This window comes from Chiroxiphia lanceolata, chromosome 25, assembly GCF_009829145.1.
Source record: "Chiroxiphia lanceolata isolate bChiLan1 chromosome 25, bChiLan1.pri, whole genome shotgun sequence".
In the NCBI taxonomy this organism is placed as follows: Eukaryota; Metazoa; Chordata; class Aves; order Passeriformes; family Pipridae; genus Chiroxiphia; species Chiroxiphia lanceolata.
In genome coordinates this window covers 6586852-6613697 of record NC_045661.1, presented here as the reverse complement: position 1 = coordinate 6613697, position 26846 = coordinate 6586852, and the positions used below count along the sequence as shown (strand labels likewise).

General features: G+C 58.6%; 2 protein-coding genes across 6 annotated transcripts in view; one reads left to right on the top strand and one right to left on the bottom strand.

Moving 5' to 3' along the window:
• Positions 1-2728: 2728 nt before the first annotated feature.
• Positions 2729-8049, top strand: MYOG (myogenin). Its single transcript, XM_032710657.1, has 3 exons — positions 2729-3187; positions 6621-6702; positions 7928-8049. Exons 1-3 carry the CDS (start codon positions 2729-2731, stop codon positions 8047-8049), a joined length of 663 nt encoding a protein of 220 aa, XP_032566548.1.
• A 684-nt stretch (positions 8050-8733) lies between these two features.
• Positions 8734-26846, bottom strand: part of PPFIA4 (PTPRF interacting protein alpha 4) — a 65533-nt gene continuing 47420 nt past the window's right edge. The window contains exons 14-31 of one of the 5 annotated variants that reach the window (XM_032710707.1): positions 24315-24447; positions 23054-23259; positions 22380-22620; positions 22121-22156; positions 21391-21524; positions 21076-21233; positions 20435-20528; positions 20119-20200; positions 18766-18966; positions 17261-17323; positions 16023-16049; positions 14946-15128; positions 14128-14221; positions 13351-13526; positions 13041-13109; positions 12008-12185; positions 10304-10391; positions 8734-9870 (exon numbers count right to left, since the gene is read on the bottom strand). In XM_032710707.1, coding sequence (XP_032566598.1) covers positions 10333-10391; positions 12008-12185; positions 13041-13109; positions 13351-13526; positions 14128-14221; positions 14946-15128; positions 16023-16049; positions 17261-17323; positions 18766-18966; positions 20119-20200; positions 20435-20528; positions 21076-21233; positions 21391-21524; positions 22121-22156; positions 22380-22620; positions 23054-23259; positions 24315-24447 — 2134 coding nt within the window. In that variant the 3' untranslated portion in view covers positions 8734-9870; positions 10304-10332. Of the gene's footprint in view, positions 9871-10303; positions 10392-12007; positions 12186-13040; positions 13110-13350; positions 13527-14127; positions 14226-14945; positions 15129-16022; positions 16050-17260; positions 17324-18765; positions 18967-20118; positions 20201-20434; positions 20529-21075; positions 21234-21390; positions 21525-22120; positions 22157-22379; positions 22621-23053; positions 23260-24314; positions 24448-26846 lie in introns of all 5 variants that reach the window. The other 4 variants (XM_032710708.1, XM_032710710.1, XM_032710711.1 and 1 more) reach the window with 4 other exon arrangements.

Below are 26846 nucleotides of genomic sequence, written 5' to 3'. Positions count from 1 at the left end.
GGCACCCCAAACACCGGGAAAGGCCGCCTTGTCCCCCCAGCAGGAGCCTTTGGGGTGCCCAGGGTGGTGTGGGCCGCGATGGGAGACCCCCCAGCAGCCCAGAAGTCCCTTGGTGGTGGCTCCTTGCCCGGCGATTATCCCTGATTTGATACCAACCGGGATGATCCTGCCGGACCCACAGACCCCGCTGTGTCCCCGCCATACCCAGGCTCGGGGTCATCCTTGGCACAGAGGGGCTGATGGAGCTGCTGGGCTGCAGCTGGGCAGGCACAGTGTTATCCCAGCACAGAGTTATCCCAGAACAGGGTTATCCCAGCACAGTGTTATCCCAGCACAGTGTTATCCCAGCACAGTGTTATCCCAGCACATGGTTATCCCAGCACATGGTTATCCCAGCACAGGGTTATCCCAGCTCCCACAGCGTGGGATGAGACCCCCAGGAGGAGCTGGAGCAAGTTCAGGTGCTGGGGCTGCCACCCCAGCGCGATCCCTGTTCCCCCAGTGCCCATCACACGCTCACTCTGGGTGTCCTGTTGCCCTTGAGCTGTCCCCTGCCTCCTCTGCCTGCTCAGCTGTAGGGACATTGGTGGCCTTTGGGGGCTGGTTTGACCCACAGCTCCTGGCCAGGGACTGGTGACATCCAGCCCCTGTCCCCTGGTGCTGCCCCTGTTTATGAAGTGCCAAATGCTTGGCCTTCCCTTGTCTGGGTCCAACACACCCTGTTATGTCACCCCCGTGTCCCTCAGGCTCCAAAGATGTCCCTGCAGTTCAAAAAGCCCATTTATGAGGTGGGGTCGGGGTGGTCCTGCAGGCTCCCCTCACCCAGGGGCTTACCAGGGTCGTGCCCACCAGTAAGTGCCACCAATAAAGGTCCCCATGAACGAGTTAAGTTGCCTCACATGACAATGACGAGCTGATGTGAAGGTCTTGGGCCCAGGTTATCCCCTCTTAACATTTTCACACCTTCCATGGGCTCCTCTGCTCACTCTCAGGGATGAATCCTGACTCTTCCCAACCATTTCAGTGCTTTTCCCTCAGGCAGGGCCCAAGCTGATGCTCCGATTTCTTTCCTTCTGGAGGATTTTGGGGTTTGATTGACCCCGAGGAGCCCAGAGGCTGTGCCAAGGGTGAACCTTGAGGCTGTGGGTCCTGCTTTCCTTGGTGCAGACTTTCACAGATGTTAAAGCCACAGGGACAGCAAAACTCCAGGGCTGGGACCCCAGGAGAGCTGGAATCAGGGTGAGGGAGTGTCGTAAACCTCCTAGACCCAAAAAAGTCACTTCAGAGGGAGAAAAGTATCGTGGTGGGTTCCAAAAAGTCCAGAAGTCAACCCAAAGTGAGCAAGGGTGCTGGTGGCAGGCACAGGGAATGTGCTGTGGCACAGCCTCTCCAGGGAGGGGGGATTTGGGGAAGGAAAATCCCGGCAGGGTTGGCCCTGCACTTTGCTGACATTCTTTCCACTGACCGATCCCTCAGCTGGAATCTGGCCTGGAGCAGGAATAGGAGGAGATGGGAGACGGTTTCTGACGTTCCTGATGGAAAAAAAAAATCCCCTCTGAATTAAAGATAAAGCTGGAGATGTGGTCAAGTGGTTGGAATTGGCTGGGAAGGGTTGGGGGTGGGTTGAAATCCCACCCACGCTGCCACTGCCACCGGTTGTGCCTCAGTTTCCCCATCGGGAATGTGGGAGCAATGTGTCTTTTCTGGGAAAGGGCTGTGTCAGGAGGGCATTGTGGCTTTGGTTATCCACAGGGACAGAGGCTGGGGCAGGAGAGCAGGCAGGATGGAGGAGGTCCAGCCCAGCCAGGCTCTGCTGGAGACACGTGGGAGAAGGTGTCCTTTGACTTTGGTTCATGGGAGAAACCACAAGTGTGGATTTGGTGACAAAAATGGGATGAAGGGACTCAGCCGGGTACCTTCAGGGAGCCCATGGTGGAGGAAAGGTTGGGCCTGGCACCTCCTGCCTGCTCCTGCCTGCCCCATTCCTGCAGGACAGGCAGCAGGGACAGCAGCTGGCACAGGGACAGCCCTGGGGATTGGGCTGGACCCCAGGGTGCTCCCTGTGCTGGGATATCCCTCTCGGGGCTGGATTCCTGCTCTTCCCCATGGCTGCAGCAGCAGTGGGGTCAGGGCTACGTGCACCAGCGGGATGGGGCCACGGGGAACATGGGGCAGAGCGGGATCGGGAGGTGGGAATGTGGAGCAGTGGGAATACTGTGCCAGTGTCAGATGTGACCGCAGGGAAAGCACAGACCCAGGGTGCCCTGGGGTTGAGGGGCACACGGAGGGATGAGGGGGATGAAGGGGTGAAGGTGCCCGGCCCCCGTGGGCTCCCCCAGTCCGACCATAACTGAAGGGACCAGATGGGGCAGGAATTCCAGGGGGGAGCTGGCATTCCTTGCAGCCGCCGGCCCCGCTGGCACCCGGGGCTCACACAAAGCCTTCATTCAGGGGGTGGCCGAGTTGCCCCCCCGCCATGCCAGCCCCCCCGCAGCCCCCCCAGCGCCGGGCACTGTAATCCCCGTGGGGAGAGCACATGAAATCAGATGGACAAGTTTTGATGTGAGGCAGCAGCTTAGGCCGGGCTCAGGTTTCCTTTAGGTTTTCTATATTTATCTCCGTGATTTAATGCCAGCGCCGGGGTTTAAATGGCACCGAGCAGTTGGCGTGGGGAGAGGGAACAGCCGTCCCCGAGCCGCACACACGTCCCGGAGACCCCCGAGCGCCCATGGAGCTCTTTGAGACCAACCCTTACTTCTTCCCAGAGCAGAGGTTCTACGACGGGGAGAATTTCCTGGGCTCCCGCTATGAGCCGGCGGCATTCCCCGAGCGCGCCGAGGCCTCCCTGTGCCCCGAGGGCAGGGCGGCTCTGGAGGAGAAGGACTCGGTGGGCGAGCACTGCCCCGGGCAGTGCCTGCCCTGGGCCTGCAAGGTGTGCAAGAGGAAGACGGTGTCCATGGACCGGCGCAGAGCGGCCACGCTGCGGGAGAAGCGGCGGCTCAAGAAGGTGAACGAGGCGTTCGAGGCGCTGAAGCGCAGCACCCTCCTGAACCCCAACCAGCGGCTGCCCAAGGTGGAGATCCTGCGCAGCGCCATCCAGTACATCGAGCGGCTGCAGAGCCTGCTCAGCTCCCTCAACCAGCAGGAGCGGGAGCAGCGAGAGCTGCGCTTCCACCCCCAGCCCGCGGTGAGCGGCACCCGGGGCCGGGGGGGTCACACAGGGGGCGATGCCCAACGGGGTGGGAAGGGAGGGGGGGATGCCCGGGGGGATGCCCCATTGATGGGGTGGTGCTCTATAGGGGTACTGCCCAATGGGGTGATGGTCTATGGGGTGATGGTCTATAGGGGTACTGCCCAATGGCAGTGATGCCTCATCAGCTTTTGTTGGATAAGGTGATACCCTGTGGGGTGATGGTCTATAGGGGTACTGCCTAATGGGAGTGATGATCTGTGGGGTGATGATCTATGGGGTGATGGTCTATAGTGGCACTGCTCAGTGGGGGTGATGATCTATGGGGTGATGCCCTGTGGGGTGATGGTCTATAAGGGTGTTGCCCAGTGGGGGTGATGCCTCATGGGGTTTTGCTGGATGAAGTGATGCCCCACGGGGTGGTGATGGATGGGGGTGATGATCTATGGGGGTACTTCCCAATGGGGTGATGCCTCATGGGGCTTTGCTGGATGGGGGTGATGCCTCATGGATGGGGGTGATGCTCTGTGTGGGTACTGCCCTGTGGGGGTGATGCCCTATGGGATGATGCCCCATGGGGTGATGCTCTATGAGAGTGATGCTCTATGGGGGATATAGGTTGTACCCTATGGGGGTGACACTGTGGGGGTGACAATGCTCTGTGGGGTGATGCTCTATGCGGGATCTACCCAAAGGGGGTGATGCCTGATGGGGGTGATACTGTTTGGGGGTGACACTCTACATGGGTGATGCCATATGGGATTGATACTCTATGGGGACAATGCCCTTGGGAAGTTATGCCCTGTGGGGATTACACTATGGGGGTGACAATGCTCTGGAGGTGATGCCCTATGGGGGTGGCTCTCTCTGGGGAGTAGTGCTCTGTGGGATGATGCTCTATGGGGTGACGTCATTTAGGGGTGACCCTCTATGGGGGTGATGCCTGATGTGGGGGATGCCATTCAGGGTGACAGTGCTCTGTGGGGGTGATGCCATTCGGGGTGACACTGTGTGGGGGTGATGCTGTAGGGGAATGATGCTCTATGGGGACATTGCTCTATGGGGCTGATGTTCTGTGGGGGTGACTCTCTGTGAGGATGATGCCTTATGGGGACGATGCCCTGTGGGGGTGACACTGTGGGGTTGATGCTCTATGGGATGGTGCTTTATGGGGGTGATGCCATTTCAGGGTGACACTGCTATAGGGGAGTGATGCTCTGTGGGGACATTTGCTCTATGGGGGTGATGTTCTATGGGGATGACCCTCTGTGAGGGTTATGCTCTATGGGGACAATGCCCTGTGAGGGTGATGCCATAGGGGAGTGATTCTCTATGGGGACACTGCTCTGTGGGGACATTGCTCTGTGGGGTTGTTCTCTGTGGGGTTGTTCTCTATAGGAACAATGCCCTATGGGGGCAATACCATAGGGGAGTGATTCTCTCTGGGGGCATTGCTCTGGGGGGACACTGCTCTCTATGGGGTTGTTCTCTATGGGATTGTTCTCTATGGGCTTGTTCTCTATAGGGACAATGCCCTCTGGGGTGATACCATAGGGGACTGATTGTCTATGGGGACATTGCTCTGTGGGGACATTGCTCTATGGGGTTGTTCTCTATGGGGTTATTCTCTATAGGGACAATGCCCTATGGGGGCAATGCCATAGGGGAGTGATTCTCTATGGGGTTGTTCTCTATAGGGACAATGCCCTATGGGGTGATGCCATAGGGGACTGATTGTCTATGGGGACATTGCTCTATGGGGTTGTTCTCTGTGAGGTTGTTCTCTATAGGGACAATGGGGCCACTGCTTTGTGAGTGACACGTGCCTGGGCCTGGGAGGAATCACACAGGCAAAAATGAAACGAGTAACACTAAAGTAAACTAAATCAAACTAAATTAAAATAGCACAGAGTGAAATAGTTAAATCCATAACATGAAAAATAAATATAGAAATAAAAATTAAGTAAAAACATAAACCGCAAAAATTGAAGCATAAAATGTAAATAAAATAAAATAACGCTTTGAGGGATATTTTCAGCTGCCCTCTGGTTCCTGGGGGAGGGCTGGGTGTGCACTCTGAGCCTTTGGAAATGGGAAGGTATGGAGGGCTATAGGCACAGATGACACAGGTAGAGATCAGAGATACAGATCTGTAGACAGATGATATAAATACATGTATATGATATATATAGGTGACATAAATATTGGTATAGATTACATAGATATATAACAGATACATATAAATGTTATGGATATATATGGATATATAGAGAGATAAATATAGAGATAAATTATGTATAGATATAGATAATTTGTATATAGATAATGTAGATATGGATATAAGTGTCATAGATAAAATAGAGATATATAGATGTATATGTAGATACAGACAGATACAGAGATGGATGATACAGAGACAGAGGGACTTTATAAGACAGGGATTCCCAGAGATTCACCTGCTTCAGACTCAGGGATTTAAGGGCCAAAGCAGCAGGAACCAGTAACCCAACATTTAATGCTGAATAAAGGACTGGAAAAGCTTTTAGGTCCCATCCTCTTCCACATTCTCAGGACTTCTCAGTATCCACTTGGATGCCAGAATCCAATTTCCACTTCCCAAGGTCCACTTGGGTTTGGGGGGGTTTGGTGGCTGTCCCTGCAAAGGTGTCCAAAACTGTGTCACTTCTGTCCTGAGCTGCCCCTTCTCCCAGAGGATGCAAAACCCAATATTTTTTTTGGGAAAAAATCATATATGTAAGAATTTTCTGCTTGAGTGGGAAATAAAGGCAAGTGCTAATTAATTGTCCTGTGCTGCCATGAGCTCGTGGACCCCAAGTGCCATTTCTGGGGCTGCTACAAAGAGCTGGGCCCTTGGGGTTGCTCCCAGAAGTCCCATTTTGGGTTTTACCCGAGCTGGCATCCACTCCTGGATAAAGACACACTTCAAAACAAGTTCATTCTGAGCTCCCATTTCTCAGGCTGTCAGCTCTTTTCTGGGAAACAACCACCAAGTCCCAAGCCCACAAATCAAACTGCCAAAAGCTCTTTTCCAGGGACCCCCGTGGGGTGGCCCGAGGACGTCCCTTTTTGTGGGCCTGACAAGGCAATTTTCAGCAAAAAGCTGTTTTGCCCAAGGCCATTTGTGCATCTCCAGTCCTTTCTCTGGGTAAAGAGGCACCTTTTGACCCGCAGTGAGCAGGTGGCCCCGTTTCTCTGTGCCCAGGGCCCAAAAAGGAGGTTTTCCAGCCCCGATGGATCCCGGGGGTCACGAGCACTGTTGGCTCCTCCGGCTGCTCTGCAGGTGTGGAGGGATGTTCTCACCTCCACAGGGGTGTGTTGTTGAGCTGGCTGGGCAGCCTGGGGTGGTTTTGGGGTGGCTGCTGGGGCTGGAGGAGGTGACACCCATGGTTGGCATCTCAACCCCTCGCAGGCGACCAGCGAGTGCGGATCCGGCCGCTCGTCCTGCAGCCCCGAGTGGAGCACCCAGCTGGAGTTTGGCACCAACCCTGCAGGTAAAGAAGGTCCTCCTCACCTGGCTGTGCCACCCCACAGCCTCCCTGGGCTCTGGAGGGAGTGGGGACAGTGGGGGACACCCCAACACAACACTGAGCCAACCCCCCCCAGACAGAGGAGCAAAGGAGGGAAGGAGCCTTACCCTTCTCTCCCACCCCACTGCTGCAGAAGGGGGAGCTCAGAAATCCTCCAGCACCTCCTTGGCTCAATTCTCAGCAAATTCAGGCTTCTCCAATCCCTGATTTCACTGAGACACCAAATTCTGGGAGCCAAGAAGCTGCACTGCAGCAGCCCGGGGTCCTGGTGGCTTCACCCCCAGCAAGGCTCATCCCTGGGCATCCCTCGATCCCTCCCTTAAAGAGCTGGGGAAACAGAGGGGAATGAGGATCCTCAGAGTCTCCTCCATCCCAGAAAGGGCGGGCGGGGGGGAAAGGGAGAGGGATGAAGACAATCATAGATGGATCCCTCCCAAAAAAAGGGCTGGGGAAAAGGATGAGAGTGAGCAGAGGCAGCTCCATCCCAGAAAGGGCTGTGGTGCTGAGCATCCCTGAGGATCTCGGAGCATTCCTGAGGATCTCGGAGCATTCCTGGGGATCTCGGAGCATTCCCAAGGATCTCGGAGCATTCCCAAGGATCTCGGAGCATTCCTGGGGATCTCAGAGCCTTGCTGAGGATCTCTGAATGTTGCTGAGGATCTCAGAGCATTCCTCGGGATCTCTGAGCACTGCTGAGGATCTCTGAGTGTTGCTGAGGGTCTGTGACTGTTGCTGAGGATCTCTGAGCATCTCTGCCCCAGGCTCCCCTTCCCTCCCCACTCCCCTTCTGCAGCTGCTGATCATTTTTCCATGATTACAGTTATTTCCACACACACCTTCCCCCCCCTCCCCGCCAACCAAATCCACCTGTTATTTTCCCCAGAAGGTAGAAACTTAAATCTGGTTTTCCAGCAGAGGATAAAACCTAAAAACTGTCCAAAAATGTCACCCCTTGTTGCTATCTCATCCTTCCCCAGGGTGGGAGCTGGGAGCAGGTCCCACTCCGGCCACGGGAGGGACCACAAGGTCATAGAATTGTGGAACAGAAGCAGCAAATTCAGGTCGGAGAAGACCTTTAGGATCATCAACCTGCACCACCACTAAACCCCGTCCCCCGCGGAGCCGGGAGCTGTCCCCCAGCTCGGGGTGCCTGTCCCCAGCGGTGTCACCCCCCCCGTTGCTCCCACAGATCCCCTCCTGGCCGAGGAGGCGGCGGAGGAGCGCGATCTGCCCTCGCTGTCCTCGCTCGTGGAGAGCATCGCCGGGGACGGCGCGGCCGCGACCTTCCGGGAGGAGCGGGGCCAGAACTGAGCCGGCACGGACTCCCGGGGCCGGGAGAGAGGCGCTGGAAGGGGCCGGCCGCCGGGAATCACAGTCACCCCTCCGGCAGCGCTGGAACCGCTCGCCTCCTCCCCGCTCCCCTCGGAACGCTCCCGCCCGATCCGGCCGGGAACGAGACCGGGGAGAGGTGGGATGTTGGCAGTGCCCAGTCCTCGGCGTCGGGCTCTGCTCTGCTCCCCAGTTTGGGGGTTTTGGGGGCCAATGTGTGTGCTGGGTTCGCTTTGCTGGTGTTTTTTCCCAGATGCTCCTTGACCAAGGGCTCTCTCCGACCCGGAGCCTGCCCTGCCTTTTCTACTCAGCGCTGTGTGCAGTTGCCATTTAGGGGTTTGGTTTTTTTAATTATTATTTTTGCTAACTTATTTGGAATTTTTTTTTTTAATAAAGGCATTCTTGTTTGGACTGCTTGGGGTTTTCCTTTAGTGCTGTTCCCCTTTGTGCAGGCTGCCCCAATTCCCAGGTTGGAGTTTTTCCATATCAGAAAATCCAGCTGGACCTTGGTGCAGTCACTCAGGTGGGAACTGGTTGTGCCACTTTTAAATCAGTGGTTTGAGACCCCCAGCAACTGGGGCTCAGCCCTGTACCCCAAGGCTCCTGAGGGGGCTAAAGATTCATGGTATTTTTAATTTGGCCTCTAGAAAGAAGGCTCGAGCCCAGTACTGTTTTAAAATCCTGTTTATTGGAACACACATACATCCTTTCCTGACCCGATCCAGGGTTTGGAGTCCATGCAGTACCAATAATAAGACAAAAGAAATAGGGCATCGATATAAAGGGCTCACTGACTCTTCAAATTAAAAAAATATTTAATACTGTATTAGGCAAATAATACACCGAAAAGACGCCGTGACTGTAGAGCCTCTCAGATATTGCACTTCCAGACAGCACATGATAAGTATAAGGTCATTCCAGCCATCAATAAATATCACATCAGAAATAGGGGCCACACAAGGCAAACGTGGCATGAGGAGACGAAGAGATCCTACCCTACAGGGGGGAGAAATGGGAAGAGTTAAGAGTCTCCTGGATTGATCCCCGCCTGTAGCCTGGAGGCAGGAGGGGAGAGCATCTCCTCTGCACCCGGAGGGGAATGGGTGAGCACGTCTCCGGGGGGGGCTCTGGGTGCTCCCGTGCGTCCCCCCGGGCCCCCAAGGAGGGTCCCCCTCTCCCGTGGGTGCCGGCACCGTCCCGGCACGGAGCCAGAGTGGGCAGTGCCAGCCCTTCCCACGCAGCCCTGTCAGGCAGGCACGGCCCCCCCGCTCCGGGGGCACCCCACAGCACCAAAATGAGCACCTGGGCAGTCACCGCCCTCCTCACCCCCCACGGCCCCACCCCACACAGAGCACCGGCCCTGGCACTGCCCCCGGGGCAGCCCCTGCCCGGCACGAGCCTGAGTCTGCCTTGGCTCCGAGTCCTGTGGGCAGCAGCATCCCCACGCCCGGGGCTCGGGCGGGTCGGCCCAGGGGGATTGGCACCATGACCCGGGCGGGAGAAAGGGTCCCAAAGGTCACAGCCCGCTCTTTGGGGCGTCTCTGTGGCCCCACGGGGTGGCCCCGCGCTGGGATGGCCCCTGGAGCACATCCCCAGCCCAAGCAGCGAGGGCAGGGGCGGGTGGGCAGGCTGGGGGTGGGAGCCACGGGGGGAGCGGCAGGTTCACAAACAGGAGGGACAGGTCCTGGTCGGTCCAGAGCAGTGAAACTGCAGCTTCTGGAGGGTCGGGCCGAGGGACAGGCACGGGCTGGGCTCTTGTCCTGAAAGGCAGCCAGCACGGGGCCACTCAAGAGCAGGGATGTGCTGAGGAACAGAGCGGGAGAGGCCCTGTGAGAGGGGTGGCTCGACCCCAACAAACCCAGTGGGAGCGGGCAATGATCCTCCTGGCACAGGAGAACCACGAACCCACGGGTACAGTGGGATCCCAGGAGCCTCTCAAAGTGCTTGACCACCCTTCCCTCACCTCCCACCTAGAATTGCACCCTGGGGGTACCCAGCAGAGTCGGACAAGCCAGGGATGGACAGAGCGCCCGGGGTTGGGATGCAGAGAATCCCTCCCACACCCCCTTGGGGTCCCGAGAGCCTCAGGCAGCAGCTCCCCCACCACTGAGCTCTCCACAGTCCCCCATGGCCAGGTAGACCTTGGAGCAGGCAGCCAGCCTGCCTGGCTGGGGCTGGGCCTCCTGCTCTGCTCTGTGCCCACCCAGCTGCGAGGCCTCGCTCCCCTCACACTCACCCGGGCCAAGGCTCCCATCTCGCTGACCCTCAGCACGAGTACGTCCGCACTGTGGAGGTCTCCAGCCTCGGTGACCCAGAGGCACCAACTGGGAGGGAGCCAAAGAGCAAAGCAATGGGTGACTGCTCCAGCCAGCCCTCAGCTCCCCCAAAAATCGCCCTGTTCACTCAGCAGTCTGTGCCCTGCAGCCACATGTCGAGGGCCAAAGGAAGGGGAGTGTTCGGCCAGCCCTGGTGCTCCCAAAGCTCCAGGGTATTTGGGAAGTGACCTCTTGCCATCCCTATTTCTGGGCAGCTCCCCGTATCTGGGTGGGATTCTGTCCCAGGCTTCACTGCCCTCAGCCAGGTGGGAATTGCAGCTTCCAGGGATGGAGTGGGAAAGGTTGAAGAGAAGTTTGACCCAAACTGCTGGATGGGAAACTGTGACATTTGAGGCAACCTGGAGGCAGGAGGAGAGCTGAGCCTGGGGTTTAGAGCTGGGAGGTGAAGGCACAACTGTCCAGTTTTCATTCCCCCCTGCATCTCCAAGCCTGCTGACACCAGCTCTGCTCCACTAGGGATGTGACACGTGGTTTGGGACAGGGGGACGAGGGTGCCTGGCCCAAGGGACAGAGGCTGGAGCTCCTGCCTCCCTACAGCTCTGGAAGGGACCAGGATACATGGAAGGAAGGAGCTGTGTGGCGGTGGAGCAGAGCCTGGGACATGTGTGCTCAGGAACAACACCCAACTCCAGCAGCAGAGCAGCCAGAGGGTCCCTGCAGGCCCTGCCAGCCTCGGGCAAATGGAGTTGGTTTATCCAGGCCCTTTGGGGAGGGTTCCAAAGGGCAGGAGGGACAAGGCTGGGCTGCTGCATCCTGACAGTCTCAGGGCTACTCCACCAGGCTCAGGCCTGGACGCCAAACCCAGGGTGACACGGCCCCATTTCACCCCCCAGTCCAGCCCCTCCCTTGTCCATGTGGTTTGAAACCAAGAAATAACACAGGAATGAAAGAACCTCCTGGAAAAACCATTTACAGCAGCCAGGGGCTCAGAGATCACCTGGACTGAGCATCTTGGGGGAGCAGGAAGCCTTTCTCCTCTCCCGCTGCCTTTCCCTTTCCCTTTTCCTTCTCCCTATTGTCTTGTCTCTTCTCCTGTCCTTTCCTTCTCCCTTTCCCTTTCCTTTTCCTTTTCCCTTTCCCTTTCTCCTTTCCCTCTCCCTTGTCTTGTCTCTTCTCCTGTCCTTTCCTTCTCCCTTTCCCTTCCCTTTCCCTTTCCCTTTCCCTTTCCCTTTCCCTTTCCCTTTCCCTTTCCCTTTCCCTTTCCCTTTCCCTTTCCCTTTCCCTTTCCCTTTCCTTTTCCCTTTCCCTTTCCCTTTCTCCTTTCCCTCTCCCTTGTCTTGTCTCTTCTCCTGTCCTTTCCTTCTCCCTTTCCCTTTCCCTTTCCCTTTCCCTTTCCCTTTCCCTTTCCCTTTCCCTTTCCCTTTCCCTTTCCCTTTCCCTTTCCCTTTCCCTTTCCCTTTCCCTTTCCCTTTCCCTTTCCCTTTCCTTTTCCCTTTCTCCTTTCCCTCTCCCTTGTCTTGTCTCTTCTCCTGTCCTTTCCTTCTCCCTTTCCCTTTCCTTTTCCCTTTCCCTTTCCCCTTTCCCTCCCCTTCCCCACCCCTCCCCATTCCCCCCGTTCCCCACAAGCCCCTGGGGACTCAGAGCACCCTGTGGGGTTGTCGCACCTTCCGGGGGCATTTTCTTGGGTGGGGCAGCGGGGGGTGGCAGTGGCACGAGGCTGGTGACGCGGAAGCCGGCGGGGAGGGTCTCTGCGGAGCCGCTCAGCAGGTTGATGCTGTGCACGTCCCGCGGGCGGAAGCGCTTCCGCCACGACGGCGTCCGGCGGAACGTCTTGTCATCGCCCTGAGGGACAGCAGAGCACACCGTGGGCACGGGACCTCGACCCCACGGGGGTGTGCCCGGCCTGGGTGACTCCCGACCCGTAGAACAATCATGGAATATCCCGAGCTGGAAGGACCCACAGGGACCATCGAATCCAACCCTTCAGTGAACGACCCGAACCCACGAGCTCGGTGTTGTGGGCACCACGCTCAACCCACCCAGCTAATCCCAGCTGTGGATGTTGGTCTCAATGCCTGTGTCCAACTCCCTTGGGATGGAGGAACTTCCCAACCCCAGGACACTGATCCTGCAGCTGGTGAAGCTTTGGGGGTGAAGGACTCAACGGGCAGAACTCCACGGACACCACGCCCCAACCAGCTGAGCTCAGCCCAGGGTCACGTGTGGTCAAGCTGTGGGCCAAGGGCAAGGAGACTTCCCCGGGGTCCCAGGGATTTATCCCAAGGCTTTGTCCTTTCCAGCTTGCCTGTCCCTTCTCCCCAGTCTGCCTGCAAAGGTGCCTTGGAGACATCAACACACAGGTCCCACTAAAGACCCCAGGGGATGGTGGGGTCATGGAGGAGACGCTCCAGCCCTCGGAGCATCCCTGTGGCCTCCTCTGGACTCTCTCCAGCAGCTCCCCCTCCTCCTGCTGCTGTTCCCAGGGTTGGAGGCAGCTCTGCAGGGGGGTCTCACCCGAGGGGGCAGAGGGGCAGATCCCCCCTTCCCTGCTGCCCACGATCCCTGTGGGACCAGCCCAGGGCAGGGGGGGTTTGGGGTCCCAGCACATGTGGCCAGGGCATGTTGAGCTTCTCATCCCTCCACAGCCCCAGGTCCTTCCCCCAAGAACACGAGACAAGGGGCAGGTTTGGCACTCACATCATCCAGCCTCCGGTCCGTGCCCAGGGCCAGCAGGTTGTTGAACTCCCTCTCCAGCACCTGCCGAGCCTGAAAGGAACCAAAAAATGAGCATTGCCCATCAAGGGGAATGTGTTTCCAGCCAAAAATCCCAGCCCAGGAGAGCCTGAGAGTGACAGAAAAAGCCCAAGGATGCCAGAAAAGCCCTTGTGCCAGCAGAGAGCTCTGCTCTGAAGGGCAGAGTGGAGTTGGTGGGACTGGGGGGGTCACCCTACAGCCGTGTCCCGCACTGGCCACCCTCCACCAAAACCCCCAAGGATGCTGATCCTACCTGTGTGTTCTGGGTGGGGATTTGCAACACCAGGGCCAGGCTGTTGTGGTCAAAGTTCTCGTCCAGGGCCAGCAGGGCCCCGTGCACCCCGCTCTCCACCAGGTTGTTGGCGTACTCGCGCAGCCCGATGGACTGGATCCAGTGGATCACCTGGTCATTGGTCCACACCAGCACATCTGCAAAGGAGCCAGGGCACGTCTCAGGGCCACCCCAGACTGTGCTCTCATGGTTGTGAGGGGACCTGAGGGTGTCCTGAGGGCTTTTCCCTGTGCCCCAGGCTGACCCTGGGACTCTCCTTCCCGAGCCGGCAGCGCCGGGAGCTTGAGTGCCAGGAGCAGCTCACTTCAACTTCCCAAACCAAAGGCTGGAATAACAGGCAGAAAACAACTGTGCAAATTAATCCTAAGAACCCCCAGCTTCTGGTGTAATTAGGGGCATTATCAGTAACGAGATGTAATCCAAGCAGCAGCCAGATGTGCAGGGAACCTCAGGACAGCCGGGAAGGGGAGGCCGAGCGAGCTGGGGGCATGTGTTGAGCATCTGGAATGGGCAGGAGGAGATCTGATGCTCAGGTTGGGTCTTTGCTGCCCTCACACCCTTCCCCCCTCCTTGTGCCTGATTGGGGTCAGCTGTGCTGGGGACATGCTGAAGGGAGTTCTCCCCTGGAGAACTCAGAAATAATGGGTTAAAAACAGGAGATAGGAGAGGGACCGTGGCTGGAGATCTCCCGGAAGGTTTCCCTCCTCCTTTTCCTGGACAGGGTGTGCAGGTGCTGACCTTTGATTTCGTGCTGGGTCTCCTCTCGCCTCCTCTCGAGCTCCTTGCGGTCGTAGTTGAGCCTCTTGAGGCACATGATGCCGTACTGGAGGCTGGTGCTGCAGGGACACGAGGTGTCACCCCCTCCCCGGGGGCTCAGGGCCACCACAAGGACCCAAGTAGGGCCCCCCCCTCTCCGCCTGCCCTCGGATGGCTTGGGACAGGCACAACCCGGAGCTGGAACATGGGGAATGTCCCTCCCTTCCACGGCAATTCCCCACTCCATCGGTTCCACCCTGTCCCAGCTGCCTGGGAGCCCCTGGATCCAAACAATGACAGTGCTGGGTGGGGGAGAGGGAGGAGAGAACCAGCCTGGGGGGCTGCTCCAGGCTCCAGGGGCAGGGGGGGACATGGCAGGGCCATGGACATGTCCCTGTGGGGCACGGGGGGTGGGGGAACCCCAGGACAGGGTGTTGGAGCAGTGGTTGGGATGTGGAGGCCCATGAACACATCCCTGTGGGTCAGGGGGGTTTGGGACCCCCAGGACAGGGCTGGGTGTGGGAGCAGTGGCTGGGATGGCATGAGCCAGAGGGGCTTCAGGTGGGATGAGCCCCAATTCCTGCCCCTGGTTTGCTCCACAGCCAGGAGAAGGCTCAGTCCCTCTGCAGTTGTGCAGCAGGGAGTGTGAGGAAGGAGAGCAACTCCCATCAGAGCCGTCCTAACCCAGGAGGGTGAGTCCAGCCCAGAGGAGCCACCCAGGGCTGGCCAAGGCAGGGGAGGATCCCTCAGATCCCCCCTGCTCTGTTCTATGGGCACCCCAGGGCCCTCCCAGAGCGGAGCACCCACCGGTGGAAGCTGTCCACCATCTTCAGGTGCACCCTGAGGTCCTTCTTGGTGAGGTGGTCGAGCATCCGGGCGTCCACCAGACACTCCATGAAGTAGCTGCGGTACTGGGGGAGCCCCAGGCTGGGCAGCCACTCGTTCCCAATCCACTCGTGGTTCATGTCCCCATAGGCCAGGGTCTGTGGAGAAGCAAATGGAGAAGCCTGGGAGAACCCTGGGTCTGGTGGAGCTGGAAAATCCCAGGAGAAGGGAGGTGGCTCAGCTCAGGTCACTGTCCCGAGGCCCAACCTCAGGCCAGAGGGGTTTAACCCAGAGGGAACAGTCCTGTGGGCCATGGCTTGTGTCTGCTGATGTCCCATGAGGAGACACGGCAGCAGCCCAAGGAATAGTTGGACTTTTGTGAGCAGCTGCTTCTGGAAAATCCACATTCATTGAAAGCTGAACCAACTGAGAAATAGGTTCCAGTGCATTCCCAACTGATGTTTAGGAACCTCTGTTTTAAGAATCTTTATTTCATGGCTTTAAAACAACAAAAAAAAAGGTCAGTTTTGGGCAGAACCCCCCCCCATTCACTTTCATTGCAAACTGGTTCTGGGTCCAAAAATGAAATAAAATCCACCAGAATAACAGCAAAAATTTGAGAGGGACAAAACCAAAAAGGATGGATCCCAGCTGGGCTCTTTCCTCCCACCTTTTTGGGTCATTAAAATGGTCTATATGGACTTGGGGGCTACAAAACAGATGAAAAGTAAATGTAAAATAGGTGAAAAGTAAATGTAAAATAGGTGAAAAGAAAAGCTGCTCCCAGTGGGGGGTTCTTAACAGAGGGTCCGGATCTTACAGAGCAAGTCCCAGGAAAAGTCACTGCCAGGAGCAGAAGAGGACCCTGCAAGGTCCCAGGAGCACACCCTGCCCCTGAAAGGTGGCTCTGGAGCAGCCCCAGAGTGCAGGTTCAGGCTCTGACAGGCACTGAGGGAACATCAGAGCCCCACATTCCCCCCCAGGAATGTCCAGCTCCCCCTCCCACCACCACCCCATGCACCGCCCCAGGAGGGGTGACACGGGGACCTCACCTGTGCCCAGCTGCCCTCCTCTGTGTCCTAGGGGTGACACATGCAGCATGTCAACAGAAAGGACAGGACAGGTCAGTGCCTGGGCCCACGCCAGGATCTGCCCCGTGCTGAGCGGGGACCCCCCGGCACAGCGGCACCAGGAGGGGACAGGGGTGGCTCCAGGGGCCACCTCGGCCTTGTCACCAACTCCACCAGGCCCGGGTGTCACCCCCTCTCTAACCAGGGAAGGAGGACACAGGAGGAGGTTTGGGCTGGAGGCAGCACCGACCCCGGGGCTCCTGTGCCTTCCCTGGGAAATTGGGGAGTTCTCGTGTCCCCCCAGGTGAGATGGATGCAGAGAGAAACTTCAGCTTCAGTTCCTGGGTCACCACCCCCCAGAGGGGCTGCCCAACCCAACTGAATGATTTTGTAGCTTTCTTATCAAGCTGGGCTGGTTTTCCACACAAAACCTGCCAGGGGAGTGTCACCTCCCTGTCACACCTCAGAGCCCTCCCACCCAAAAAGCATCTGCCAGTCACAGGTCTGTGCTGTTCAAACAGCAGAAAAAAGCTTCAATAAAATGCCAAAATCACAGAATCCCAGAGTGGTTTGGGTTGGAAGGACCTCAAAGCCCATCTCGTTCCACACCCTGTCCTGGGAGGGACAACTTCCACCAGACCAGGTTGCTCCAACCCAGGGAGCAACAAACAACATTCACACAACAAATCCAAAATGCTGCCCCTGTTCTGAGCCACGGGGTCATTAAGTTGCAGACAGGGGAGCGTGGCTATGTCTCTAAAGGAGCCAGAGCTTTTGGGGACGTGGCCACATCCTTTTGGGGGACCCCGAGCCGTCAGCCAGCAGCAGGGACAGGCAGCAGGGACAATATTTGGTTGTGCTGAGGTCACCGGGGCGTGAGGCAGCGGCTTCTCTGGGTGCAGAACTCAATCTCAATGCAGGCACTCAATCTCATGTGTGTGTCTTGAGATCTCTCTTGCTTTTTGCCTTTAAGTCCCAGCTGACAGACAGGATGCCCCACAAACCCACGGGGGCTCGACAAACGAAAATGCGTCTGATGGTTTTTAAGCCAGTTCTAGAAATTGTTGGGATATCAAAGGTTCAAAGGTGGTTTCTAAGCAGGTGCAGGGTGCTGGCCAAGAGCTGGCACACGAGAGGCAGCAGAGATCCCTTTCCCTCCTGGGGTTTGGGGCATGAACACACGCCCAGAGCTCGGTGAGCTCGGGGCTGCTCAGCCTCACCGTCTTGGTGGAGGTTGCCATGTTCTCCATCTCCTCGTGGGTGACCCAGACGTTTCCAGAGGACTGCAGGGAAAACAGCAGAGGGGTCAGAGGGGACCACCACAGAGCTGTGGCCTCAGGATTCACAACTGTCATCAAATCGTGGAATTACAGAATTATTAACGTTGGGAGAGACCTTTAATATCACTGAGTCCCAACCATCAGCCCAGCACCATCACCACGTTCATATGTCTTCAGGTGACACATCTGCTTGCTTTTTGAATGCTTCCAGGGGTGGGGACTCCAAACTTCCCTGGGCAGCACCTTCTCATGCCTGAGCATCCTTTCTGGGAAGCAATTTTCCCCAATATCCAAGTTAAACCTCCCCCTGGCACAACTTGAGGCCATTCCCTCTCCTCCTGTCCCTTGTTCCCTGGGAGCAGAGCCCGACCCCCCCAGGCTCCCCCCTCCTGTCAGGGAGTTGCAGAGCCAGAAGGTCCCCCCTGAGTCTCCTTTTCTCCAGGATGAGCTCCCCCAGCTCCCTGAGTTCTCCTGCTGCTCCAGCCCCTTCCCCAGCTCCGTTTCCTTCCCTGGACATGCTCCAGCCCCTCTGTGTCTTTCTTGTCAGGAGGGGCCCAGAGCTGCCCCCAGGATTCCAGGGGTGGTCTCAGCAGGGCCAGCACAGGGGACATCACTAGTCCTGTTGGTCACACCATTGCTGGCACAGCCCTGGTGCCACTGTGGCCTTCTTGGCCACCCGGGCTCGTGTCCAGCCCCTGCCACCAGCACCACCAACGGCACTGCAAACAGAAGCCCTTCATCTCTCTTTCATCTCCCTTCCTCTCCCTCTGCATGTTGGGGGGATGCTCCTGGAGCCCCTGGGCCTGTCCCTGGCAGCCGTGACCCGACAGAGCCATCTGAGGGGGCACAGCAGCCCAGGTCCTCTCCTCCTGCCAGCTGCTGTTCCACAGACGTGTCCTGGCATCACTGGGGCACCGCCAACCCCTCGAGGGGTTTGGGACCAGCACGAGACACGACCCCTCCATCCCACCTGGGGTCTGCAGCTGCTCCGGCTGCCCCAGGAACTTCACGTGGTCCCAGGAAAAGGCTCGTGTTGAAATGACTGAAAAACCTGCGTGTGTGACCCCTAAATGGTGAAGGTTTGGACTGGGGCTGTTTGAACAGGGTTTTATCCCTCCAGGGCACCCAGTCCCTGAGCTCTGCTCCTCGCAGGAGGGCTCAGCTCCTGCTGACAACCCAAGTGAGGAGAGGAGCATCGGGGCAGGAAAGGGCTTCCCACTGGACAGCCAGAAATGATCTTTGTGCCAGAGATTGGGCTGATGGTCCAGGAGGGAACATCTCCCCCTCTGTGGCCACGCTTGCCTGGAACTCCAGGACTGTGGATGGACACCGTGGTTCCCAGGGGAAGGAGGGGCAGGGGATGCTGTGGGGGTCTAGGAGGGTCTATGAGGGGCAGGGGGTGTTGTGGGGCCTGTGGGGGTCTGTGAGGGCAGGGGGTCACTCACCGTGCGGGAGGTGGGCGGTGCCGAGGGGCTGGTCAGGGACACCATCTCCTGGATGGCGAGGCGGAGCTTGAGGCGGTGCAGGGCGTTGCTGATGCCGATCTCCCGCTGGATCTCGGTGTCCGACAGCGCCGACATGATCGCCCCGCTCTTCACGTTGGCGCGACACGCGGCCACGTACCAGGCTGGCATCCCCACCCAGAGCTGCCGGGACAGGTCACAGTGGTGACTGCCCACTGAGCCACCCCACTGCACACTGAGCCACCTCACTGCCCACTGAGCCACCCCACTGCCTGGTTGATCCACCCCACTGCCCACTTAGCCACCCCACTGTCCACTGAGCCACCCCATTGCCCACTGACCCCCCCACTGCCCACTGAGCCAACCCACTGCCTGGCTGAGCTACCCCACTGCCCAATGCCCCACCCCATTGTACGCTGCCCCACCTCACTGCCCACTGAGCCATCCCACTGCCCAGCTGAGCCAACCTACTGCCCACTGAGCCACCCCATTGCCTGGCTGAGCTACCCCACTGCCCAGTGACCCATCCTACTGCCCAGTGACCCATCCTACTGCCCACTGACCCACCCCATTGCCCACTGATCCCCCCACTGCCCCCTGAGCCACCCCAGTTGAAGCTCAATATCAAGTTGATGTCCCACATGGGCTCTTTATGGTTGGACCTTGTGCAGGTGGCCCGTGGGCAGCCCTGTGTGTGCTGGACACAGCTCAGCCTTCCATGGGATCATGGAATCACTCAGGTTGGAAAAGGCCTCTGAGATCACCAAGTCCCACTGTTCCCCCAGCACTGCTGTGTCACCACTAACCCACGGCCCCAAGTGCCACATCCGTGGGTTTTTTGAGCACTTTCAGGGGTGGGGACTCCATCACTGCCCCGGGCAGCCCCTGCCAATGCCTGACCACCCTTTCCAGGAGGGAATTTTCCCCAACATCCAACCTGACCCTCCCCTGGCACAGCTTGAGGCCGTTCCCTCTCCTCCTGTCCCTTGTTCCCTGGGAGCAGAGCCCGACCCCCCCCAGCTCCCCCCTCCTGTCAGGGGGTTGCAGAGCCAGAAGGTCCCCCCTGAGCCTCCTTTTCTCAGGTTGAGCCCCCCCCAGCTCCCTGAGTTCTCCTGCTGCTCCAGACCCTTCCCAGCTCCCTCAGCTGCTCCTCACCAGACCTGGGCTCTAACCCACAGCTCTGCAGACCCTGTGAGGGATCTGGGGGATCTCCTCTGCTCCCCCAGGATTTGCAGCCACCAGTGCCTGGACCAAGCCTGGTGAGACTGGGGGTGCTGGGGGAGCGATCCCAGCCCAGTGGTGACAGTGTGGGGACAATGACAGGCTCTGCCTCACCTCCAGCCAGGACACGACAGTGGGGCCATCCCAGTGAGCAAAGGGCAACCCTTTCCTCCGGGCCTCTTCCAGGAGCTCATGCCTGGGAGGAAAAGAAGCAGAGGAGCGATTTACTGGGGGTTTTGGGGGGAAAGGAGCAGCTCCTGAAAGGGAACAGACCACGGACAGCGAGAACCAGCTGGAGGCAAAGCAATGAAGGAGGTAACAGGACTCGAGGGAGGGCAAAGATGAGAGGACTTCCCAGCAACTCCCAGATCCACACTAAGGCTTCCCAGCCATCCTTTTCCTGCCAGGGTAGGGAAGGAAGTTCACTCACTTCTTCCGCAGGCGCCGATCCTTCTCGGCCTGAGCTCCCAGCTTGCCCAGGCCCAGGGGGTCCTGGATGCTCCCCTCCGCATCAGTCAGCACCACTGCGGGGGGAACGAAGACACCCCCAGGTCAGTGTGACGTCCCAGGGTCAGTGTGACATCCCCCAGGGCCAGTGTGGGCACTGCCACTGTCCCCACAGTCACAGCACAGGAGGGACAGTCTCCACGTCCAACCCACCACAAGGCTCCCCTGCCTCCCTGGGAAGTCCGAGGGAATTCCCACCTGCCATCCCTCCCATTTCAAAATGCTCAGCGTGGGAGCAAGGGAGGATTTGGGAGTGGAAAAGCAGCTCCTATCAAAGGGCTCTGCCAACCCCACGAGGTCCCTTGGGGAGGGGAGCAGGTTTGGGGACATCACAGATACAGGGATGGAGGGTCACCACCCACCCCCCAGCTCTGGCAGAGCACCAGAGGTGACACCAATGCTCCAGCCAGGGGGGAGAAGGCACCAGGCTCCAACCCCCCAACATTCCCAAAGCAGCAGGGGTGTCCCTGCCCCTCCACCCATCCTCCAGGAGCACCCCAAGGCCAGGCAGGCCAGGAGGGTGCAGGGCCTGGCCCCATATGCAGGGATGGGGCTGTCACAGACCCTGCCCCGTGGCCCCTTCTCTGCTCAGCTGGATCAAGCGACCCTTCTCCTTTTTCCCAAACAAGCGTCCGATGGAGGATTTGATCCCCTTCCTCTTGGAGCCCTTGTGCAGGGAGTCCTGGCTGCTGCTGGGGTTGCTGGCCTGATCCTCCAGTGAGCTGGGGACAGAGGAGGGAGAGGAACAGCAAAGTCTGGAGGTTATTCCCGAGCAGGGCACAAACCCCAGCCCGGCTCACAATCCCACCCGTACCCTGTGTCCGTCCCCAAACCAAGGGAGCAGGCGCTGGGGTGACCTCCCAGGGGTGCCCCACTTACCCCTTCCCGTCCTCCTGGCTCAGAGCAGGGTGGCCCAGCTTCTCCAGCCTCAACGCCCTGGGCGAGGAAGGTGGGGACGTCTCGCACTTGATGGTGGTTTTGTCCTCCCGGCTCTCGTCCCGAGCTGCGGGCGACTGAACAAGTGGAGAGGCCATGAGGGGGGGCAGCCAGAGCCCAGCTCCATCCTTGCCCTGCTGCCTGCCTCTCTCTTGCTCCATGGAGGCATGGCCAAAAGAGCCAACAGAGACCTGAGGCTTCGCCACGCTCCGGGATTGGCCTGAATTAAGAGCCCTGGCAATGGTTCCAGAGGCCCAAGAGCTCTGGCAATGATTCCAGCATGGGGAGGACGTGGCCATGCGGCCGAGATCCTGGGAATAGGGAGGTGAGAGGATGCAGCCCCATGGTCCAGGTCAGGGTGTGGAGACAGAAGCTGCTGGCCCTGAGCAGAGGGCTCTGAGGAGCACAGATGGGAACATCCCAAATGCCAGAGGGGACACAATGTTTGAGGACCCAGTGGCTTTCCGAACCTCCCCACGTCCTGCCAGACCCCCCAGGCTGCCGGCGGGAACGTGTCCAAGCATCTTTGGGGATCCCCATGATCCTCCTGCCAAATCCCTGGGGTCCCCCAGCTCCATCCCGCGCCTGCTGCCCCCTGACCCGGCGTGGGCAGAGCCAGGAGCAGGCTGGAAAAAGGGCTTGGACAAAAACCAACGGGATGGGAGCCACTCACTAGCAGTTTCCTCCGGTGCTTCCTCAAGTCGCTGGGCTGATTGCAAGGGGGAAAGCGAGAGAGACACAGAAAGGGGGGCAGTTAATGGAGAACCCCCCCAGCAGAGCAGGCCCGGGGCCAGGCGTGCCAGGCTAGAGACACAACCACGGGCACCCCCGCTCCACCCCCCCCCAACAGCCCTGAGGGTGCCAGGGCATCACTCCCACCCCAGACAGTCACACCCCCCCGCCCAGCCCCCGGGAGCCCCCCGGGCCCTCACCAGCGTCATGATGCCCATGCGGTCCAGGTCCTGCGCCGCGCTGCGCGAGCTCAGCTTGGGCGTGGAGCGGCCACTCAGCGGGGGGGACGAGCTGGCCAGGGACAGGGCGGTCAGGGAGGTGGGGATGGAGGCCCTCTTGCAGAGCTGGGTGAGGTTGAGGCCCTCCATGCTGCCGCTCGTGACGCGCGTCTCCAGCTCCTCCGCACGCAGCTCGGTGGATTCCTTCTCCTCCTGGATCATCCTGAGGGAACGGGAGGGGGCTCAGGGGGTCATCTCACCCCTTCTGGCCACAGGACATCCCTTCCCCGGGGGAAATGCACCCTGGTGCTGTGATTCAAGCCCCCCCAGTCTCCAGGAATGGCAGCGAGATCCACCGGGATTCGCAGAAACCAGAGGTGACACACACCGTGGCTTCTTTTAATGCTCATGGGGGGCTTTTTTTAAAATAACGACCCTGTGATCAAACAGTGGTGCAGCTGAGGGACAAGGAGCCACGGGTAGGAAGGACCAAGTCCTGTGGCTGGATGTTCTGGAGCCATTTCCCTGGCTGAAGATGCACCAAAACCTCAATTTTAGGGCATCAGAGACTCCTCCCACCTTCTGGCAGCTCGTTGACTCCCCCCCAAGAGCCACTCCAGCATAAGGCAGGGGTGGGGTTTGGCCATGGTCACTACCTGATCTCCTCATTGATGGCATCCAGCTGCTCCTGGAGCATCATGGCCAAGGTCTGGGCATCCGAGTGCCCCCCAGGGGAGAGCACGTCCATGGAGCTGAAGAGCGTCTCGTGGTCGTCCTCGTCCACGTCCGAGATGTCGGGGTCGCTGTCGAAGCTGTGGGGCCCCGTGGCCAGGACAGTGCCTGCCTGGGCCTGCTCCCAGTCCTGGGGGGGACAAGGGCCACTGGTCCTACACAGCACCCCTGAAAAGCCAGACTGGAGCCCTCTCCACACAGGAGTTACAGCTCAGTGTGACCCCAGGGGAAACCCTTCTGAACCAGTCACAGGGACCGGTTTATCGCCCTGTGGATAACCAAACCTGTGTGTGCTACACCCTCTGTGCCATTGCTGAGGGACTGGTAACAAAGGGATAACCAAACCTGTGTGTGCTACACCCTCAGTGCCATTGCTGAGGGACTGGTAACAAAGGGATTGTTTGCAGCAGCTGCCCAGGGCACACCTGACACCTCAGGCTCTCAGAACCCTGCAGGCAGGGCAGCATTTCTTTGTCTTCACACCAATGGCTCAGCCCTGGGAACTCCCCTCCAGGGAGGCATCAGCACCTTCACCCCCAGCCCGAGGGGTCGTCTCTGCTCATGGGCCACCTTGGACTGGCACAAGGGGCAGTTGCAGCCACCCAGAGCATCGAAGGTTCCAAAAACATCCCAGGGCTCACAGAGTTCAATCCCCCCTCGGGACAGTCCTGCCCTGGGGGAGGCACTGGGCATCCCCACCTCAACCTGAGCACAGACACTCTGCGGGTCTGGGCGCTGCTGGCACCACTGGTGGATCCAGAGGAGGACCAGAAGCTCAACAGAACTGTGACCACCATCCTGACCAACAGCTTTCCTTTCCTTTTCCTTTGCCCCCGGGGGGGACACGTGGAGCTCAGCACAGGGGCCCACGAACACTGCTCTGTTCTTGCCCCAGGGTGCTGGGTTATACATCTGTCTTTGGGGGTTAAAACCAGTTTTCTCCGTATCATTGCACTTATTGCAATCATTTTAGTGAGTTGTAACTCTGACTTGGGATCTCTCTCAAGTTGGGTTTGATTCTCTCACTGGTTTCCTTTTAAACCAGCACTCCCTCCTTACCCCACCCACGCACCAGGCAGAGGGAACTGCCCCACATCCCCAAATCAGGACGAACGAGAGCAGGATGCCAGGCAGGAGCAGATCCCAGCCACCCCCCCCCCCCCCCCCCCGCCCCAGCCGGGTTACCTTGGCTGGCTCCTCCCTCCTGGCAGCGAACCGACCCTTCTGTGCCCGGGGCAGCCCCGGGGCGGCTCCGAAGGACTCGGCGGGTGCGTGGACCAGCGGGAAGCGCAGGTCTGTGGCACTGCCCATGTGGGACCTGGGGACAGAGAGCCCTGTGGTGGGCACTGCTCCGCTGTGCCAGGGTGCCCAGGCTGCCCCCCCGGTAGCCCAGGGACAGAGCAGGAGGATGAGGCCACTCCGGGATGCCCATCCCAGCACTGTTGGAAAGGAGGAAAAACCCGGTTCTGGGAAAAGTGTCCCATTCCCACTCCATTGGCCCCGGAGATGTGCTCAGAGACTCACAGAGTCATAAAACATCCTGAGCTGGAAGGGCCCCCCAAGGATCATCAATCCAACCCCTGGCCCTGCACAGCACCCCAACAATCCCACCCTGCCCCTGAGAGCATTGTGCAAACATTCCTGGAGCTCTGGCAGCCTTGGGGCTGTGCCCACTGCCCTGGGGAGCCTGGGCAGTGCCCAACCAGCCTCTGGGGGAAGAACCTTTTCCTGAGATCCAACCTGACCCTGCCCTGGCACAGCTCCAGCCATTCCCTGGGTGCTGTCCCTGCTCACCCAGAGCAGAGATCGGAGCTGCCCCTTGGGAGGAAGCTGCAGATCCCGATGATTCTCCCCTCAGGAGACTCCATCTTTCCCACAGGCTGTAGGAAGCTGTGCCCTGGGCCCTCCCAGGCTGCTCCCTCCCCATCCTGTGCACCCCAGGGGGGAATCCAGCCAGTTGTCCCCAAAACCCCCCAGTGCAGGGGGGGCTGAACAGGCTCCTCCTGCCTTTCCCCCTCCAGAACAGCTCAAACCTCCCAACACCCACAGCACAACCTGTGTCTTCCCCATCCCCACGTGCACCACAGGGGCCAGCCAGGGAGCTGCTCTCCTTTCTCTGTTTCCTTCAACATTTTCATGAAAAAACACCCCGATGGTGGAACAAGTGACAGGACAGGGGGAAACGGCCTCAAGTCGCACCAGGGGAGGTTCAGGTTGGTATCAGGAAAATCTTCACTGACAGAGTGGTCAAGCACTGGTACAGGCTGCCAGGGCAGTGGTGGAGTTGCCACCCCTGGAAGTGTTCAAAAAACGAGTGGACATGGCACTTGGAGAGAGGATTTAGTGGGAATGAGACTTGAACAAAGGTTGGACTTGACTTTGGAGGCCTTTTCCAAACTTAATGATTCCATAACTGTGAATAAAATGCCACTTGAAGCACCTTCCAGGTGTGAGGACACGAGCACTGTCTGGGATCTCTCAGCAGGAACCAGCTGGAACTTCTTTCTCCTCCTCCTCCTCCTCCTCTGTGCTGGGGAGCAGCTCCTGTGCCAGGCAGAGCACGGTAGTGGCTGCTGGACACAAGGACATTTCCTGCCACTCCTGGCACTCCATCCATGTCTCCACATTTCCTGGCTGCTCCTCCTTGCCCTGAGCACCCACCCAGAGGCCCGGGGCCATTCCTCCCTGCACACACTCCCACAGGAGCCACGAGCTTTATTGAATTTAAGCTGCATTTCAGGTGACAAAAGCAGGTGTCCGAGGTAGGTCGTGTTTGCCCACCACGGTGGGCCCGGTTTGCAGGGCAGACCCAGGGGCTGGGCTCCCCAGTGAGCCCAGACAAAACCACCCCCAGGAGCAGCTGGGCTGTGCCAGCCTGGGCTGTGCAAGCAAAGGCACAGCCCGAGTTCCAGGGGGGATTTGAACTGCTGACAAAGCTGCTCCCCAGCTAAGACCAGACAAAGGCACCTCAGGCAAAAGCTGACATTTCAGCTGGGGGATTACTCTGCAGCTCCAGATTTCTGTTGATTTTTCCTCCAAGAAATATTAAAAAAGCCCCATCCTGCTCTCACAGACCCAAAGGGGTCCCGCACGTGCTCCAGACTCTCCTCCAGCACTCAGCCACCCTTGATCCTCACAGGCTCTTCCTCACTCTCCCCTTTTCTTCTCTCCATGACAGACCTGAGGCCTCCAGACCTTGCACTCTCTGCTGGCAGGTTTGAGGTTGGTCACAGTGGCTCCTTCCCAGCTTTTCCAGCCTTCCTGAGAGGGGAATTTTGCTCCCATTGACCCCTCAGTGTCTTGAACCCACATTGAGAGTGCTCAGGAGAGGGCGTCTGTCCCAGGCGGCTGCAGCAGCACCCTGGGGTGCACGTTGAGCTGTCACCTCCTTTTCCACCCCCTGTTTTCCTGCTGGGCATCCCAGTCAGTGCTGGAGGCTGAGACTCCACGGACTCACCTCTGCTCCAGCAGCTCTGGGCTGGGACGTCCCCATCTCCCAGAGACTTTAAATGAAAGGGTGTGGGAGGACCATGGTAGAAAGGAGGGGGAAAAATGGAGTTCATTCTGTTTGACCTGCAACACCTCAAAACTGATTCCTTTCTCCCCCTTCACACCACAGGGGGAAAGGCCTTTGGTGAACACCCAGCTTTCGTGGAAAATTAACCCCCAAGCCCTTTGTGCAGAAAAAGAAACAAATCCCAGTGGTTTTTCACCCTT

Bases quoted from the DNA above. Each gene is read 5' to 3' on its own strand.
- MYOG (XM_032710657.1), top strand. From the start codon at position 2,729: ATGGAGCTCTTTGAGACCAACCCTTACTTCTTCCCAGAGCAGAGGTTC. The intron at 3,188-6,620 runs GTGAGCGGCACC...AACCCCTCGCAG, and splicing joins GCTTCCACCCCCAGCCCGCG to GCGACCAGCGAGTGCGGATC. The intron at 6,703-7,927 runs GTAAAGAAGGTC...TTGCTCCCACAG, and splicing joins GTTTGGCACCAACCCTGCAG to ATCCCCTCCTGGCCGAGGAG.